We start from the raw sequence: 19,230 nt of genomic DNA on the forward strand, positions 1-19,230 counted from the left end.
AATTTTTAATTTGTTTTTCATTATACTTTTTACTTAAGTATCAAAATATGCATTAACTTTTACTTAAGTACTTTGACCTAGTACTTTAAACAACACCCCATGATGCTTGGTACCACGTTAGGAGTTACCACCCAGAAAAAAAGATCTAGGTGGCACTGTGGATAATATGTTGAAATCTTCTCAGTGTGGCAGCCAAAAGTGTAAAGAGAATGTTAGGGGTTATTAGAAAGGGAATAAACAAAAAAATATTTGCAATTAATCTGTAATGTTCTGTGATGCAACCGCGTCTTGAATATTCTGTGCAAGTCTGGTTACCGCATCTCAAAAAAGATACTATGGAATTAGAAAACATACAGAGAAGGGTGATCAAAATGGAGTAAGGGAATGGAATGACTCATGAAAATAGGCTAAAGAGATTAGAGCACTTCTGCTTGAAAAAGAGATGGGTGGAGGGGGGATGATAAAGATGTACAAAATCATGAGTAGATTGCACTTCTTGAACAAAGACTAGAGGACACTCCATTAAGTTATATGTGGTAGCATAGAATCTTGTTCCTTTTTGGGATTCTGCCTATGTACTTGTGACCTGGATTGACCACAGATGGAAAGAGGATACTGGGCTAGATGGACCTTCTAGTGTGATCCAGTATGGCAGTTCTTATTTCTTTACTAGGAGCTTTACCTTTATCATTTCTATAACATAAATAACTATACACTTTTTTCTCTCTGATTTATTTAAGTGCCCTCAAGTCCTGATGTCATCAAGATCAGCTCGCTCTTGGATATTGCAAAAAAAGTGGAAGAATATTACAGAAAGGGATATGTTGTTGGAGTGGTCCATCCAATTATTCTGTCTATTGGCCGGAGAAAGCATCTACCAGTGAGTTACTTGTATCGAGTTGTATTGTACAGACTTAAATTAAGGTGAGCAGATGTTCCCATTTTTCATTTATGAACAGTAACAGTCAAAAAGCATTGCTTTTTGACTAATCTTTAAGATGCATGCAACATGCTGAATATCGGCTTGGACAGCTAAGTCCGAGGCAGCCAACTGTAGCCTGGATATTCAATGCCAGTGTAGTGTGCGGCGCAGTGGTTGGAGCTACAGCCTCAGCACCCTGGGGTTGTGGGTTCAAACCCCATGCTGTTCCTTGTGACCCTAGGCAAGTCACTCAGTCCTCCATAGCCTCAGGTGCGTTAGATAGATTGTGAGCCCACTGGGACAGATAGGGAAAATACTTGAGTACCTGATTGTAAAACCGCTTAGATAACCTTGATAGGCGGTATATTAAAAAACCTAATAAACTTGATACAGCCCTGGCATTGAATATCTGGGATCTCTGTGGTCCGCAGGAGGTAACCAGGCTGCCCCCCCCCCCCCCGCTCTAAATATCAGGCCCCATGTATTTTGCTTCCAAAGCTTTGTGTCTTTTCTTTTCTTTTTGCATTATATGTTTATGATATTTGGAAACAAAATATATTATCAGGTTGGCAAATGAATGTTTAGAAAAGTTTACTTTCTTTAAAATATGATTTATTTCAAATAGGTAAATGTAATCTGACTTAGCAGGACAGCATAGTCTTCTTTAAGTTATGCACTTTAGTGGGAGTCCTGTTCATGGCTGCCCTGGCTCTGCCCCTGTGTACACCCCTTTTGAAATACACACTATCAAAAATATGCACACACTTACCGAAGAGTGCGTAGGCAGAATATTGGCATGCATGTGTATATGTGCATACAGTATATGCTAATATTGGCACATACGTATGTTGTTCTAAACATTTACATATGTAGTACATATATTAATGTTAGTGCCTGTGTTATAGAATTGGTTTCAAAGAGGTCATTTATAACAATGGCCCAGATTCTATATGTGGCGCCTGAAGTTATACACCTAGATTGGCGTGCCTAGCTGATCTAGACATCTAACTTAATTTTCTTAATTGGTGCTGATAATTGGAAGCGACATAAAAAACCTGTCCTTAAAAAACCCTGTCGGTTAAGTTCTTAAAAGGCACAAATCACTTGTGTAATCTTCCCAAAAAATTTTTCCAAAAATCATCTTAAAGTGCTCCCCACATAAAAAATCTTTCATCAATATTTTCCAAAAGATCAACAGTAGGAATACACATCAAAAAGTAACATTGTCATCCACAGAGGTGTCTCATAGCAATTCCAATCTAGCGGTCAAATCTACTGCACAAACCTTCATCAAACATTCCACTTGAATTCCACTGTAAATCGGTCCATATGACCCCCGACAAGGGCCTCTTGTTTTACTTAGATAGAATAGAATAGAAATAGACGGCAGATAAGGGCCCACGGCCCATCTAGTCTGCCCACCTTAATGTCCCTCCCCTACCTTTGCCCTGTGAATAGATCCCATTAATTCTGCATCAGGAGGCATCAAATCTTTAACATGTTTATCAGAGAGAACTTTTATCAAACATACTTACAGCAGAGTTCCATATGAGGGTAGAGCCAAGACAGAACTTTAAGATACATTGGAATGTTTTAAAAATAGGCTCATGTTTGCACAGGCTTGTCTATCTCTGAGAAGGTGGAACTTTATCGTGGAGCGTTTTGGGATTCTGTTTTATAGAAGTTCATAGGCAAGCATATTATATTTGCTTATTTATCAATGCAATTTTTAAGATGATTTTTTTATGCATGCAGAAAATACTTTAGTTGTGGAAAATGCTTCATAAAATATATCCCCATAGTAAGTGTGATTTTATAATGGAGCACTTAAGCTTGGAATGCACATAGAGACGTTCAAGTATCTCACGGGCCGCATCGTAGCGGAAGAAGATATCTTCTTTTTCAAGGGACCCACGGCAACAAGAGGGCATCCGTGGAAAATCAGAGGCGGGAAACTACGAGGTGACACCAGGAAATTCTTTTTCACTGAAAGGGTGGTTGATCGATGGAATAGTCTTCCACTGCAAGTGATTGAGGCCAGCAGCGTGCCTGATTTTAAGGCCAAATGGGATCGACACGTGGGCTCTATTCACTAGGCAAAGGTAGGGGAGGGTCATTAGGGTGGGCAGACTGGATGGGCCGTGGCCCTTATCTGCCGTCTATTTCTATGTTTCTATGTTTCTATGTTTCTAGATGTATACAAGATCAGCTGCCAATTTCACTATGACATGAAAAAGATTTCCTTTCTTGTAGAAAAGGTCTGAAGATCCACTTTTTTGTGAAGTCATATTTCTAATTTTATATACATTTTATACAGATGTTAATTTAATGATTTTGTATGTTTAATCTAGTTGTGTGTATTGATTTGTGTATGTTTTAGCTTACATAGCTTAGGTATATAATGATATGGGTATGGCTTATGCATTTGGTGTACCGCATTTGTGTGATAAATCAGGATAGGTTGCTTACACGTATATAAAATCAGCACAACATTTAATTTATTATAGAATTGGTATTCAAAGTGGGTGGGCTGCCAGTATCCAGTGGCACTGCTCAGTTAATATCAACTCCAACTGGCTGGTTGCTCTGTAAATAGGCTGGAGAGGGGCGGTCTAGAAGTGGGGTTGGGGAGGAACTGGCAGCTGTGTGCGTGCCAGCAATATTCAGTGCCAGTGCCCAAATAGCTAATTAACAAAAAAAGGCCACATACATAACAGTCCTAACTTTGGTCATTTAGCTATGCAGGCTCTGCTAATGGCTAGCACTGGTAGTTACATCAGAAGGAGGGACTCGGCTGGAAGAAGGCCCTGGAGCAGGCCTGCAATGTTGCCTCTTCAGTTGTTGAAGCTTCTAAGATGCTGGTAGGCCCGGGGCGGGAGGTGCAAAGGGGCTGCCCTGGTAGAGGAGTTGCAGGGGTTGTGATTTTTTGCTGTTTTTAAACCACAAGGTTTGCTGGGGTTGCAGGTTCTGTGATCGGGAGAGAGGGAGGAGGACTGCTGAACCCGTGATCGTGGGGGGCTGCTGCTGCACCCAGGAAGGGGGGAGGGAGTTGCTTGGGCTGCTGGAAACATGGGGGGAGGGTGCTGACTGGCTGGCTTTAGAGCTGGAGCTGAAGGGAAGGGAGACAGGTGCTGGATCTGGTCTGGGGACTGGTGGAAGGGAAAGAGGTGCTGGGGGACAGGAGCTGGAGGGAAGAGAGAGGTGCCAGAGTGCTGAAGGGAGGGGATAGAGGTGTTGGACCCGCAGGAAGGGGGCTAGAGTGAAGGGATGGAGGTGCAGGACCTGCAAGGAGGAGGAGAGAGAAGTTGAACCAAGGGGATAAAGGAAGAGTGAGTGAAATATTGAACATAGCAGAGGGAGGGAGGAAAGTAAGAGGGTGAGAGACAAATTGGTGTAAGGGAGTAAGAGAGGGGAGAAGCTGGATACAGGTTGATATAAAAAAGAGTGGAAATGGTGGGCATGGATGAAAGCATAGGAACACTATGTATGACTGAAGTATTCTGTTAGCTTGATTTTTCTATTTAGCATTCTGTAGTAATTTGGCATGGTCAGTATTATTTGTGATTTAGAAAATGACAATTGTACAGAATATTGGGGTTTTTATACTTTAATAAAATAAGTTAAATATAAGATAACTATTCAAACATGTGCATATGGGATCAAATAGTTGGCAGAGACGGAGATCGAGCTCACTGGGTTGGGGGACAAATTTTTTTCCACACGTCATTCTATAATCTAGAGCTCCAAGCGATATTCTCCTCATTCTGAATGTTCTTACATCTTCAAGATCACTCAGTGATACTTCAAAAGGACATTCAAGTTGCCATGTATAATGTCAAGGAGGGTAGGACAGGTTCTCTTCGAATAAGCTGAGAAATAGTAAGAATTTGGGACTGATTTCAAATCATATAGAGATAAGCCACTTGCATCTCCAGTGACCAGAACCAGACAACTGAAAGGCTCAGCCCATCTGATACAACTGAAAGGCCCTCTGCTGTTCTTCAGCCCATCAAGAGATCTCTGTACCATCAAAAACCACAGGACATTTTTTGAATCTGGGAAACTCCTTAAGTAGGCCTTTTCCTCTCTGCTGTTCAGCACACCCATCTCAACATCCAACCAAGAGTTGTCCTTTGAACATGAGAGATCAGACACATGGCAGGAATAGGTTTAAACATTAGCTAGATAGGAGTAGTTCTACTATATAAAGGAGTGCCAACATTGAGATGTCAATAACACTTGGAAGTGACCAAAATATTGACACATCAAGGCAGTCTTATTTTGATGATCCTATTCTAGAAAGGAAAGTGGACAACTCTTCCTTTATAGGATACTAGTGTAACAGGTAAAATATATAGGTGTAACTTCTTACACGAGCCATAGAGCTGGTGTTAATACTTATGCTAGATTATTAAGAAAAACATGTGAATTATAGTTTGCATGTGCTTGCACAAGTGCAGAATTCTGTGCAAGTGAGGAATTCTGTGTAAATTCCATGTTGTGCAGTTGCCTCAGAAATATAAAATCCATGTTGTGCAATTCCCTCAGAGATATAAAATTTAACAGCTGTTCATACCACATGACTGGCTCTGAAAAAAGGAACCTGTTTTAGGTATCACTCATTCCTCTTGTTGGAGGAAGGGAGCAGACGAAGAAGCAAATAAACCAGATCTGCATTATCGGGGAAATTTAGGCTTTGAAAAGATTGGCCCTAAGAACATAAGAATTGCCACTGCTGAGTCAGACCAGTGGTCCATCATGCCCAGCAGTCCGCTCATGCGGCGGCCCTCTGGTCTAAGACCAGCACCCTAACTGAGACTAGCCCTACCAGCGCACGTTCTTGTTCAACAGAAACTTGTCTAACTTTGTCTTGAATCCTTGGAGGGTGTTTTCCCCTATAACAGCCTCTGGAAGGGCGTTCCAGCTTTCTACAACTCTCTGGGTGAAGAAGAACTTCCTTATGTTTGTACGGAATCTATCCCCTTTCAACTTTAGAGAGTGCCCTCTGCCGGTATTCTATAAAGAGCACACAAACCTTTATAGCAGTGTTCCCTAACCCTGACCTGGAGGCCCTCCAGGCCAATCGGGTTTTCAGGCTAGCCCTAATGAATATGCATGAGAGAGATTTGCATATAATGGAAGTGACAGGCATGCAAATCTGCTCCATGCATATTCATTAGGACTATCCTGAAAACCCGATTGGCCTGGTGGGCCTCAGGACAGGGCTGGGGACCACTGCTTTATAGCATTCCAGCCTAGCACATAGTATGCGCCTAGCTTTGAGCGTCAGACTTAACGCCTGGCAGAAACAGGTGTAAGCCCAGTGCCCAAAGTGAGGCACGGATTGACCAAATTCTATAATCTGGCGCCTAATGTTTGCTATTGCTCATGACCTGCCAATGCCCCTCTCATGGCCATGCCCCCTTTTTCATTGTGCACAAAAAGTTAGGTGCCAAGTTATAGAATAGCGTGTAGGGGAGATCTGTCTGCAGCTTCAATTAGGCATGTATTAAGTTGCATGCAGATCTCAGAGCCATGTGCAAATTCTGTATATAGAATCCAGAGCTATGTCTATTGCTTCTGCTCAGGAATTGTGGGAAATAGTAGAAACAGTGGGAGGGAACAGAATTCTAACTATAGTTCAGCTGATCTCCATTGGTTGACTACTGTACAGTGTCACCCCTCTGGAGCAGCCACTCTGTGCAACGGTATAGTTACAGAATGAGTTGAAACAGCCCTGAACTTACTTCTCCCATGCAAGAATTTATTAGTACTTCAAGAAACAACTTCATACCACCTTCAAAGTGTTTATTAAAATGAAGTACAATTAACCAAATATTTTAATATTTGAGAAAGTGTTATTTACTTAATCTTTCTGTAGAGCACTTCATTGATATTTTTCTTATAGCCACAAGCAAAAAAAAACCAAAAAACCATCAATAGGGTTTAATACATAAAACATTTTTTTATGTAAAAGAGAATGAAATGCTGCCTGCTGGCATTTTGTGCATGTTAGCCAAGAACCTCTGACAAAGGCTGCTTTCTTCCTTCATTTCAGCCAGAAGCATACAGCTCCCAGAGGACAAAGACACCCTAAACTTGTGATTGAAGAATGGCCTGTAATGTATGAAGCACTGACAAATGAACTGGTGAAAGGACTATTAGAAAAGGTATTGCTCATACATTTTTTAATTATACTATGAATATTTTATTTTATGTTTATCTTTCTGGTTTTTACATCCCAATCATTTTCATGCTGTGTTTCACATTTTAGAGCTAACTGAGCTTGTATATTAAACCTGTGTTAGTCAGTGGTTTAAAGTCTCCCACAGTTGCAAGCTGAATCAGATCCATATATTCAAGGCTGGAGCCATATCTGGGCAGTGACATTGAATATCTAAGTCATACATGGACCAAAAGTTATTTAGAGGCACTTAAATTCAGTGCCAGTATCTGCATACCTAACCAGGCAAAGATAAAACTGCATTTTGTGTGGTCCTATCTGCCTGGTTGGATATGTGGGCACCGGCGGAGAACATTACCAGTGCTTGCATATCTGCTGACTATACCCTAACTCTACCTGTGGACCACCAAGTCTGGCACAACCTGGATTCTCTTACAGGGCTCTAGATGTGTGAGCTAAAACTAAATCTGTCAATCAAAAATAAAATAAAGGGCAAGAAGTAAAAGAAGGGTTCCAAAATGGCTGCAATCACTTTTATTTTCTCATTTTCAGAATCAATCTTGAAAATGGAGACAAATAAAATATTAAAATTGGGAATGATTTCTGGCATAGTCAACTGAAAGTAAACCTGCTAGTGTAGTGTAGTGAGAAAGGGACCTCTGATTTGGAGCCCCCAGTAAAAGCAAAGAAACACTTTGGAGAAACGATGTTTCTGGTAAGGACTTTATTATAAAATCAACATAGCAATCCACATAAAAACCTTCAGGACCCAGACCACTGAAAGCATTGGACCCAACACAGTCCGTGTTTCGACAAGAATGTCTTCTCAGGGGTCCCTGCTAGTCCTGGGGTGGAAGATGCGTGGAAAAGCTAAACAATCCAAAAGTACAATTGTGCGGAAGTTGCTGCAATAACCAGTGACATCGGGCTCAGGGCAATTGTCCTGTTTGTTCACCCCTAACGATGACCCTCGGGCGTCCCATGGTAGTTTTTGTATGTGTGCACTAACTGCATGCTAAAAAGTAAAATTTATTTTCTAGGGCGGGGGCATGTTGGGAATGGAGAGTGGGAACAGCTATGCTAATTGGTTAGTATGTGGGCATTGCTATATGTTAACCGATTTAGCATGGGAGCCCTTACTGCCTAGACCAGTATATCGCAAACTGTGTGCCACAGCACACTAGTGTGCTGTCCGAGATTCCAGATGTGCCACGAGACACTAGGGAGGAGGCTGCCTACAGGACATGCCTCTCGTGGCGAGAAGTTTGTCCTGTAGGCAATCAGCCGGCGCCAGCACCTCTCCTCTCCATGCCTCATCTCTTCCAGCCCCCCCCCCCCCAGGGCCCCGTCTGGAGGGCCTTCCCACATATGGTGGTGTCAACATGATAACGTCACGCATTTGTGTGACATCATCGCGTCAACATTGTGCACTTCCGGATACCTCGAGCTGCAGCCATACGTTTAGTATGCCACAGCTTCGCAAAGTTTGTGAGACACTGGCCTAGACAATAGGTGTGGTTGAGCGCTCAATGTCCTAATCAAGGACGCCTAGCAATGCCTAACTTCGGAATCCACAAGGAACTTTTTAAAATTGGAATTGTAATTGATCACGCCAGTTTTCAGCCAGTCAAAAAAAATGTTACCAATTAAAAGTTCCTAATGTGAAAGCTTTCTAGGATTTGGTCTGGTACAGGGTTCAAGATGTAACACTTGAGGAAAAATTAACCTATAAAATTATTATTCTACATTCTGCAGCTTTTCCTCCTTTAGTGCAAATGGGTAAAGCTAGTCTTTTTGACATTCTTGCGGGATTGGCACTTCAATACATTTTGTCTGAATGGAAGAATAATGCTGCATTGTTATTCAATGCATGGTGGACTGGGGGTAAGTCTCATGCATAAATATGAAGAGGTGGCTGCTATTAAACACTTTTGGGTACAGCGGTTGAGGAGGGTTTGGGCTCCACTTGATAATTTTTGTCAGTTGGCTAATGTATAATTTATGGTGTTTTATCTTTAAGCTAAACTCCTAACTTGTTAATTCATACTGCTGTATTTTTCTTTTGTAAGGGAGGTGAGGTGGGGAAAGGAATGCCTAATGATACCTACCTGAAAAGTAGGCGTGGTTAGGGGAGGCAAAGATTAGGCATGGTAAATATAGGCAGTGCTAGCCAGGCAAGATAGGTGATGGTAAATTAGGCCAGATAAAACCTGGCCTAATGTACCTGCGTCTAACTCTATGCACATAGCAACACCTAAGTCTGCTTAGGTGGCACCTACAACGTAGGCGTGCTTAGGTGGCATTTATAAAATCTGGCCCTTACTGCCTCCAGCGTGCTAGCTGGTTAACATATAAGGAACTCCTCATTGTAAACGAGGATGAACATGATTTAGATATTGTTACAAATGAAGACTGTTGGTCTGAAATTATACATCTGAGAAAAGACCAGACTCGTTTTAAACAGCATTTCATTGACCTATTGTAGGGCCAAAATGATCCCAAGAGGTTTAAAGGCAGCAGGCTTCTAACTGGACATTGAGAGTATTCCTTTTGGTTTCATTATATGCATTCTGGCGCCATCTACTGGGCTTCATTCATACACCCCTGAAGAAGGCTATCTTAGTCGAAACACGGACCATATAGGGGTCCAGTATAAAAAGGATTGAAAGATTCCTTGTTATGTATGTTTGTTTTATGTATATGTTATATTTGTATCGTTGACTATATTGTTCAACTAAATTGATTGTCCCTGAAGTTGATTGTGTCCCTTCCCCACTTCTTCCTTTTTGGTTTTTAACTTATCCATTCTCCACTCATGACACGCTTCTTCAAGATATAAATTTTTTTTTTAAAAACAGTTAGCAAAACAATTACTACAAGATGCCCTATGTTACGGCTTAGCGCACCTTAGTAAAGAGCCCCTATGTTACTACTGTATTTTATAACTATACAGAGTGGCTCCAACTCCCAGTCTTATATTAACTAAAGTAAGATTTTGTTAGTAGTCTTGTTTTTCACTTGTGTCTTACAAGTTCCAAGTCAGGGCCTTGAGAAAGAAAGGCGTGTGGGATTTTTTAGGGAGAGGAGATAATAGATGCTGAGGCTTGGCAGACTGAACGGAACATTTGGTCTTTATCTGCAGTCATGCATCTATATTTATTTCTCTTTGCTATACTTATAATGACATTCCTATCTGCTTTAACCCAGCCTCCCTCTTATTTCTTTACTGTCCTGGTTTTCCCATTGCAGATTTTCTTAACCCAGCAGTGCACTATAAAATTGCACCACCTAGATTTACAAATCAAATGATTTACATTTCTGCATATCAGTTTGCAATGAGAAGCTAAGATCTAATAACGATGAGGTGTTCTTCATTTATTTCATATACCGGTTGTAATCTACTAAGGGGCTCATAATTTAAAAAAAAAAAACACGTTCAAAACGTGTCCTAAATCGGTACTTGGATGATCAAAAAGACAGATCGTCCAAGTACTGATAATCAAAGCTGGTTTTAGTCATATCTAAAACCAGCTTAGGCCTTTACCCTGCCTTTGAACGCCTAGAGCGAAAACAGGTATTTTTAGAGGAGGGGAAAGGGCTGGAGGTGGGCCAACCTAGACTTAGTCATACTGGAAGTATAACCAAAAGTCTAAGGAGAACTTATGTTTTGATTTAAACCAAATCAAAACAGGTATAAGTTCCAAATAGGGCCTGCCCATAGGAGGGACCTTAGGCAACTGGGCCAAACAGAATGGGCAGGGGGTAGTCTGTAACTAGTGTTGTTTTTGACAGACACCGGTTACAGAATCCAGCTTTTAGGCAAAGGACTAGCACCACCTTCGTCTAAAAGGTCTCGTTTTGGGCATTTGGGACTTGGGCAATTTTTTGGTTTGGAATGTGTTTTAAGATCAGGTGGGGTTCCCTGAGTGGAAAAATCTAAATAATCAACGTAGTTTTGAGTTCTTATGCTTTCATGTGGACTTCCTAGGACACCAGGCCACTCAGTGGTACAAATTAATATCTGGATTTATGAATAAAAAACCAAAGACTGGTCTTAGAGACATTTGGAGCATTGAGATCAAATTACTGCATCTCAATGGACACGAATTTGGTCTTGGAGGATGAGATGTACAATGTCTGCATCTATGAGACAAACATGGTTTTTCCTGTTACATACAGCATTCTGGACCCCTGTTCGTTTACAAAAATTAGATTGCTCTAAGTCTGATAGATGTTGGCATTGTCATCTTGAAGCAGGGACTTTAGACTATTTATTGTTCTATTGTCCATTTATTATGGATTTTTGGAAATCAATTTGGGGCCAAATTAATAGTTTATTAGAAAATCATGTGGCATTATCGTATGATACAGTACTATTTGGAATGTCTATGAGGGCTAAGAGCCAAATATCTTCAAAAAATAATAAACTCTTACTTATTTTAACAGGAGTTGCCATACAACAAATAGCATGCAATTAGAAAAATTGGAATAGATTAAACTACTATTTTCAAAAGCTAAGTGGGAATTTTTCTTCCCCTTTGTTTGCCATTGAAAACAGTTTTATTTACTTTTTGAATAGCACATTTATTAACACTTTTTTCACAAAATACACAGTGATGGGGCGATGGGTTCAGCTATAGGAGCCCCCCGGCTCTTGGTCGAATTACAAATTCTGAATGTATGTGAAATTCAATCAATTTATACATTTTACAAAGCTAGGTATATAACTTATTTAACTACTCTCAGTTTAGGAGTCTTATTTAGTAGTGTTAAATCAAATTACTTTGACTTCCTAGTTCTTCACGATTTAACAGACAAGTTCCCCTACTTTATTTATTGTGACTAAGTCCTCATTTTATCATAGTCACACTTTTGAAAATTAAATGCTCCTACAATAGATTTCTTTTGTGACGTCACTCCCAGTATCAGCTCAAATTTGATCACATTATGATATACTATTTCCCAGCAAACCCAACACAGTTAACTCCTGTACCATGCCATGCATTCCACTAAGGACCAAATCTAAAATTGCTACCCCTCTTCTCGGTTCCCAGACCAGTTGCTCCAAGAAACAGTCATTTATGATGTCTAGTAATTTTACCCCCTAGCACTCCCCAATGTAACATTTAACCAGTCAGTGTTGGGGTAATTGAAATAATTCAGTATCAACCATCATACTCTATTAGCACTATTAACAGGAACCCCCCTGACATGAGTGTATGGTGTGAAATAACTACTACTACAAAACAGAAGCCCAAGGAACAAAAAGAAAAAAGTGGAGAAAAAACTTCAGTTTGGCTTCATTGGTTTAAAAAACTCCACTTTCTCATAATTATCAGTCTCAGAAGATTATGTCATAAATGTTCCTCTAGGCACATCAAGTGAGAGCCAACACTCAAAATTCAAAGATAAAGGGTCCAGATCTTCAAAAAAATAGGCACAGTTCAACAAACCCACAAAAGTAGAAGGTAAAGAGAATGTAGGTACTTAACTGCTAATCATACTGGTCCTACTATCGCCCCCAATCTCCCGGAGTCCTCATACAGGAGATAAAACAATGCCAACAGCAGACAAATCCATGCAAAGGACCCGACAGGGAACTTCCTTGTTTCGCCGAAGCTGCGACAGGGGTCTCTCTTCACCATAAACTGCTCACCGCTCTGATTCCGTGCAGTGGCTGCAAAGAATAAACAAAAAGCAAAAAATTATTATACTGTTGCCCAGTTCTCCAGCTTTCCTAATCTCTGAAAACATTTCTGCATCTGTCTGCTCATTTTGTCCCGGGGGACAGTAGTATAACCCTACCTTTATATTCCTTCCCTTCACACATGGAATTTCTATCCATATGGATTCCACACTGCTATCTATCTCATACAGAATGTTTATTTGATTTGATTCAATTCCCTCTGTAACATATAGCATAACCCCCCTCCAATTTGATCTACTCTATCCTTGTGATATAATTTGTACCTAGTTAATACAGAGTCCCATTGATTGTCCTCCTTCCACCAGGTCTCCGAGATGCCTATTATATCTACCTCATTATTCAGTGCTATAAACTCTAACTCTCCTATTTTATTTTTTATTCTTCTAGCATTTATATACAGACACTTCAAATTGTGTTTTTTCCTTGTAACTACAGGCTGCTGAGAAGACAGGGAAAATTTGAGTCTTTTACTTTGCCTTCCTCTTAGCTTTCTTTCACCATTATTGGAACCTCTCTACTGGGACTCCCTAAATATCCTGTTTCAATAGTATCCTTCAAGGATACCTCGCACCGAACCATCCGCTCCTGGGCGATTGTCGGTTTTCCCCCACATCTCAGTTTAAAAACTGCTCTATCTTCTTTTTAAATATTTGCGCCAGCAGCCTGGTTCCATCCCAGTTAAGGTGGAGTTGATCTTTTCGGGACAAGCTCCCCCTTTACCAGAAGGTTGCCCAGTTCTTAACAAATCTAAATCCCTCATCCCTGCACCATCATCCCAACCATGCATTGAGATTTTGGAGCTCTGCCTGCCTCCTGCACGTGGAACTGGGAGTATTTCTGAAAATGCTACCCTGGAGGATCTGGATTTCAGCTTTCTACCTTAGAGGCTAAATTTGGCTTCCAGAACCTCCCTCTCACATTTTCCTGTGTCATTGGTACCTACGTGTACCAAGACAGCTGGCTTCTCCCCAGCACTATCTGAAATCCTATCTATGTGATGCATGAGATCTGCCACCTTCGCACCAGGCTGACAAGTGACCAGGCGATCCTCACGTCCATCAGCCACCCAGCTATCTACATGCCTAATGATCTAATCACCAACTACAACAGCTGTCCTAACCCTTCCCTCCTGGGCAGAAGCCCCTGGAGACACATCCTCGGTGTGAGAGGATATTGCATCCCCTGGTGGGCAGGTCCTATTATTTCCTACTTCACCAGGGTAATGTTCTCCTTCTAGGAGACCTCTCTCCTCCAAAGCAGTACAGTACTTCAATTCAAGAAAAATGCTGAAGATGCATCTTTTCACTTCATAAATTGTTTAATCAGCAACCAATTGATCCTGAGGTTCTACTGTATCAGTATTGTAAATCATCCAATCTTATTGTAAACTGCATCAAATCCATGTTAAAATTTGTGGGATATAAGAAATTATATGGTATGGTATTTTGATTGCTGCTGTTGCTAGAATATATGGGAATATTAGTGGTTTTAGTGAGGAGATATTGATATGTTTGTATGGGCATGTATACATGTGAGTTTAGTAAATATGTAAGGTTTGTGTTGGGAGGATAGATGTGGATGTGTAGAGATATTTGCAAAATGTTTGGGGAGGTAGTGCATACAGTGTGGGTGTGGGAAGTATATATAACCCCCTTCTTTGGCACAGCTAGACAACTGGCTGGTGTAGTGGGAATGGTGGCACATTCTCATTAATTTGGGGACATAGTCAAGACTAGGAATTCCCTTAGGAGGCTGAGCAAGCTATTCAATGCAGATCATTTGCTAATTGATGTAAACCGCCTAGAACTCTCTGGGTATGGCGGTATATAAGAATAAAGAATAATAATAATAATAATAATAATATCAGACTTTAAATCCACATTCCTCTTAAGAATCTGGACCACTCATAAAATCTCTTTGCTGAACCAATAAATTTACTATTCTTCAGATTGATGAGCAACATATAATCATGCAGTTATATACATGCTCAACTATTCTCTAGGCCTGCTTACCAGATCGCAGTCACAGTTCTCCTTCAGCTGTTCCCCTACATTGTGAATTAGTTTCTTTCTGTCAGCATTTCTTGCAAAATATGATATCCGTACATATCAATATGTTGCTTAAGGACAGACTCTTAGGCTCTGCTGCATGATGTTTTCAGTTCACCTGTAATCCTGATGTTTACACAGGTTTCCAGTATTTGAAACACTGATCTAAAGATAGGTGAAGATACGATAAGACAATAGTTAAAAAAAAAAAAATGCTGCACAAAGCTTAGTACAGCTGCTTCTATCATTCTCTTCAAGCCCTTTCCTCCTTGCATTTAACTTTATTTACCATGGAGCCCTTCATGAGCTCTTAACTCATTTGCTCAATAACTCTTGCGTTAATTAGATAAGACACTACATTTGTGATATTTGCATATTGTAAAAAGTAAATTAACCATCATGCTCACAAACTTTGATGTTCGTCGGCTTGTTGTCAGCCCTAGTATTGCTAGCAATCAGCAGTTTTGGTTGCCATAACCAATGTCAGCAAAGGCCTATGGGAAATTATATCAATCTGACTCTGGAATGTTGATGCAGAATTCTGTGCTCCTGCACAGAATTCACATACATTAATCATCCAGCCAGACTGGATTGTTTATCAAGAAGATAGGCTACTTGAATGGGACAAAGAAGCCAGAGACTAATCCCATCTACCATGCCTGCAAGTATCACACCCTCCTTATCAATTAAACTAACCATTGTTTCAAACAGTTTACAAATTCTAAACAGAAAGATACTGGGAAATACAATAGTTTCTATATTCAGAATAAGATTCCAAGCTATAAAAGCCTCCTCTCTGCAACACACATGGATCTATCTCTTTCTCTGTCTATCTCTCTGTCTATCCTTCTCTTTATCTATGGATCCCGAAGCTTAGACCATCACCCTATCCCCCTTTCTCAATCTCTCTCTGGATTTCCCTGGAACTTCAAGCTTCTATGTCTCTCTTTTCCTCTGAACTCTGTAAGGCAGGGAAACTGCTTTGCTCTCTCATTAATTGTAATGCTTATAAACATTGCTTTTCTGTAAGCCTATTTCTATAATATATTCTTTATGCAATCACCTCTGGCTGTGTTTCTTATTTGATTCTACTCCTGGTGAATCTTCTGTGAGGGAAGTGAACCTGGGACCTGGCGCTTTGTAAGGGATGCCTCTCACGTAACCCCTACCACCTAATATTGTGGGGGCCACTACAAACCTTACACTTGTAAATCTTTTTTCTGCATTTTCTGTCTACAATGTAGGTTAATGAAGCGTCCAGAAGAGGAATGAAATTTGTTGGATTTATAATGCGGCCTCACCCTCACAGCAAATCATGCAACAGCACAAACGCCTTCACAGGAGGGGATGTGGATATCGAAACAACCAAAAGAAGGCAGGAGCACAGCAGCCAGAATGCAGATGAGAGCTCAAGAAATTGGGCTGAAGGAGCACCAAGTGGACAGCCCTGTGAAAGCCGAGAAACCCAGCAAGAAACTGCACACCTTCAAGACAGTGCTTTCCAGTTTGCAAGAGAGGAAAGCCCTTTGAAATTACAGAAGACTGAAGGTAATAAACCACTACTAATGCACTGGCAAATGCAGATGGAAAGTACGAAGCTGCTTTATTTAATAGACTTCAATGATAGCTCCTAAACAGAAAATTTGGGGAAGACATTAGAGGGCAAGCTAGGGATGGACAGTGGTAAACCAAAATAACATTTCTAAACATTTCACATTTACGTTCACAGTGAAACCTTTCACCAAAGCTCCCTCTCCCTCACTAGCATCACCACTTGCAAATTGGCTGTAAAAGACATTACAAGAAGAAAATCTCAAAGCCCTTCTGTAGTACCATACAGAAAGAAACAACCAACCAAGTTTAACCACTCAGTAAAACTATTGGCATCATTTGATGGCATTATTTAACCACTTATGTATCAGAGTGAAGTATGGGATCTATTCTTTATATAAATCCTATCTCTTTCTGTAACAGACACACATCCATAGAAATTTCTGCATTAACGAAAATATATTCAGATTCTTATCTCACACAGTGGTGTGCAGTCAGAACCTTCAAGAGATTCAATGAATCCCCAGCCCTTGCTATGACACTGTTTGTGGTGGGTTTTTTTTTAATGAAGTTTGCAAGGGCATCTCCTCCTTTTCTTTCCCTTCCCTTCCCTCCCCTGTAGTCAATTGAACCTGCTTTTTTTGCCAGCAGCAAGAGTGATAAACACAAGCTGCCTGCAGCCAGCTTAGAGTTTCCTTCTCCTTTGTCTGCCCATGCAGAATAGCAAGTTATGTCAGAGGGGGTGGGAAGCTGCCAAGGGAAGGCTCCAGGACTGGTTACAGCAGCATGCATTTATAATTGCTGCTGCCAGCAAAGAAAGTAGGTTTGATGTACTTTTTGGGGGGAGAGAAAGGAAGAAGGGAGAGGTGCTGCACTCAAGAGAGGGAAAACATAAGAACATAAGTTTTGCCGCTGCTGGGTCAGACCAGTGGTCCATTGTGCACAGCAGTCCGCTTCAGTCGTCAGCCCCTAGGTCAAGAACCAGTGCCCTATTTGAGTCTAGCCTTACCTGCATACGTTCTGGTTCAGCAGGAACTTATCTAACCTTTTCTTGAATCCCTGGAGGATGCTTTCCCCTATAACAGCCTCTGGAAGAGCGTTCCAGATTTCTACCGCTCTCTGGGTGAAGAAGAACTTCCTTACGTTTGTACGGAATCTATCACCTTTTAACTTTAGCAAGTGCCCTCTCATTCTCTCCACCTCGGAGAGGGTGAACAATCTCTCTTTCTCTACTAGGTCTATTCCCTTCATTATCTTGAATGTTTCAATCATGTCCCCTCTCAGTCTCCTCTTTTCAAGGGAGAAGAGGCCCAGTTTCTCTAGCCTAGGCGTGAGGTTATAGAATTGCTCTGTTAACTCTCATTGTCAGTATTGCTGAATATATGTATAATGCACTCACACTCTACTATTTATTTAGTTAAGTTTCCTAGGTCAGTAGATCAACTATAGGTTTACCTTGAAAATCCAAAATTTAGGGGTCCTTTTATTAAGGTGCGCTAACCAATTTAGCGTGCGCTAAATGCTAAGATGCCCATAGGAATATAATGGATGTCTTAGCATTTAGCGCATGCTAAATCAGTTAGCTCACTTTAATAAAAGGACCCCTTAGTTATGGGTGATAGAATGCTAGTTTTCTGTATTTTTACAGGGCTTTGATGATCTTACTGTTTGGACATTTAATGAACCCAGATATTTCATATCATTTTCCCCAGGTAATAAAATGTATGCGGTCTTCAACGTATATGAAGATGATTCAACCTATTGGACTTACCTTGAGGGTCATCTATCTGTGAAAGTCACAAGAAAAGGAACAACTATTAGTACACTAGAAGCAGATTGGCTTGAACTAATAACATTTTATTATAAGCAAGGGCTATCTTTAATCGATTCTTTTATGTATTGGGAAACTTCTAAAGGTGGGCATTGTATACGTTTTTCTATATTTGTCCATTCGTGTCTTGGTCATGCCTAGATTAAGATCTTGTTTTCATCACCTGGCACTTAATTTCGAATCATGATGTAAAGGTGCCAGAATTGCTCCTACATAGGCGCTTTAGGCTGCCGAATACCAAAGTAGGCATGGCCAGTGGCGGAATTGGCGTTAGGTGGCCTAAAGTGCTTACATAGGCACAATTCACACAAATATGCGCTGGAAATGTAGACCCGGAAAACCCCGGCCTACATTTCTGGTGCTATCTTTCCTGTAGGTGTGATTCTGAAACCAGTGCCGATGTATGATTCACATGCAATCAGCGGACACCGATATTGGCGACAGTTACAGAATTCGGCCCTAACTGGTTAAGTACCTCTAAATAACAGTGGATAGCCCTGCACTAGAGAATGACACGGGGAAAAATTCTGACCCCGTCACTGCCCCATCACCGGACCACCGTCCCCTTCACTGCCCCGTCCCCACCGTCCCCTTCACTGCCCCGTCCCCGCCGACCGCTTCACCGCCCCGTCCCTGTTCCTGCAGCATCCACCCTACCCTCTCGCCACCTCACCACCCTTCAATGGCCTGAGAATCTTCCTCCCCCCCTTACCTTTGTGGCGTGTTAGTAAATAAACTTACTGAAACCAGCGGAGACTGCCTACTTGTGCCTGCAGTCGCATATGTGTAGGCGGAAGCTTCTCCTCTGACGCAACCGGAAGTTGTGTCAGAGGAGAAGCTTCCGCCCACATACACGCAACTGCAGGCAGGCCGGCTTCGCCAGCTTCAGTAAGTTTCTTTACTAAAGCGCCGCGAAGGTAAGGGGGAGGGAGATAGATTTAGCCATAGGTAGGTAGGGAAGGAGGGGGCCGCAAGCGCAATCGGTGA

The 19,230-nt window shown here is 41.2% G+C and overlaps 1 protein-coding gene across 9 annotated transcripts in view; it reads left to right on the top strand.

The window, feature by feature from the left end:
* RFTN2 (raftlin family member 2) overlaps nucleotides 1–19,230 on the top strand; it is an 82,912-nt gene that overhangs the window by 17,506 nt on the left and 46,176 nt on the right. For 8 of the 9 annotated variants that reach the window (XR_004539578.1, XR_004539579.1, XM_033945830.1 and 5 more), the window contains exons 2-5: nucleotides 741–924; nucleotides 6,981–7,092; nucleotides 16,106–16,409; nucleotides 18,125–18,328. Coding sequence is in view for 7 of the 9 variants with exons in the window: in XM_033945830.1 (XP_033801721.1) it covers nucleotides 741–924; nucleotides 6,981–7,092; nucleotides 16,106–16,409; nucleotides 18,125–18,328 (804 nt within the window). In the remaining 2 variants the exon portion in view is untranslated. The remainder of the gene's footprint in view (nucleotides 1–740; nucleotides 925–6,980; nucleotides 7,093–16,105; nucleotides 16,410–18,124; nucleotides 18,329–19,230) is intronic. The other variant, XM_033945833.1, reaches the window with a different exon arrangement.

Source organism: Geotrypetes seraphini, chromosome 5 (assembly GCF_902459505.1).
Source record: "Geotrypetes seraphini chromosome 5, aGeoSer1.1, whole genome shotgun sequence".
Lineage (NCBI taxonomy): Eukaryota > Metazoa > Chordata > Amphibia > Gymnophiona > Dermophiidae > Geotrypetes > Geotrypetes seraphini.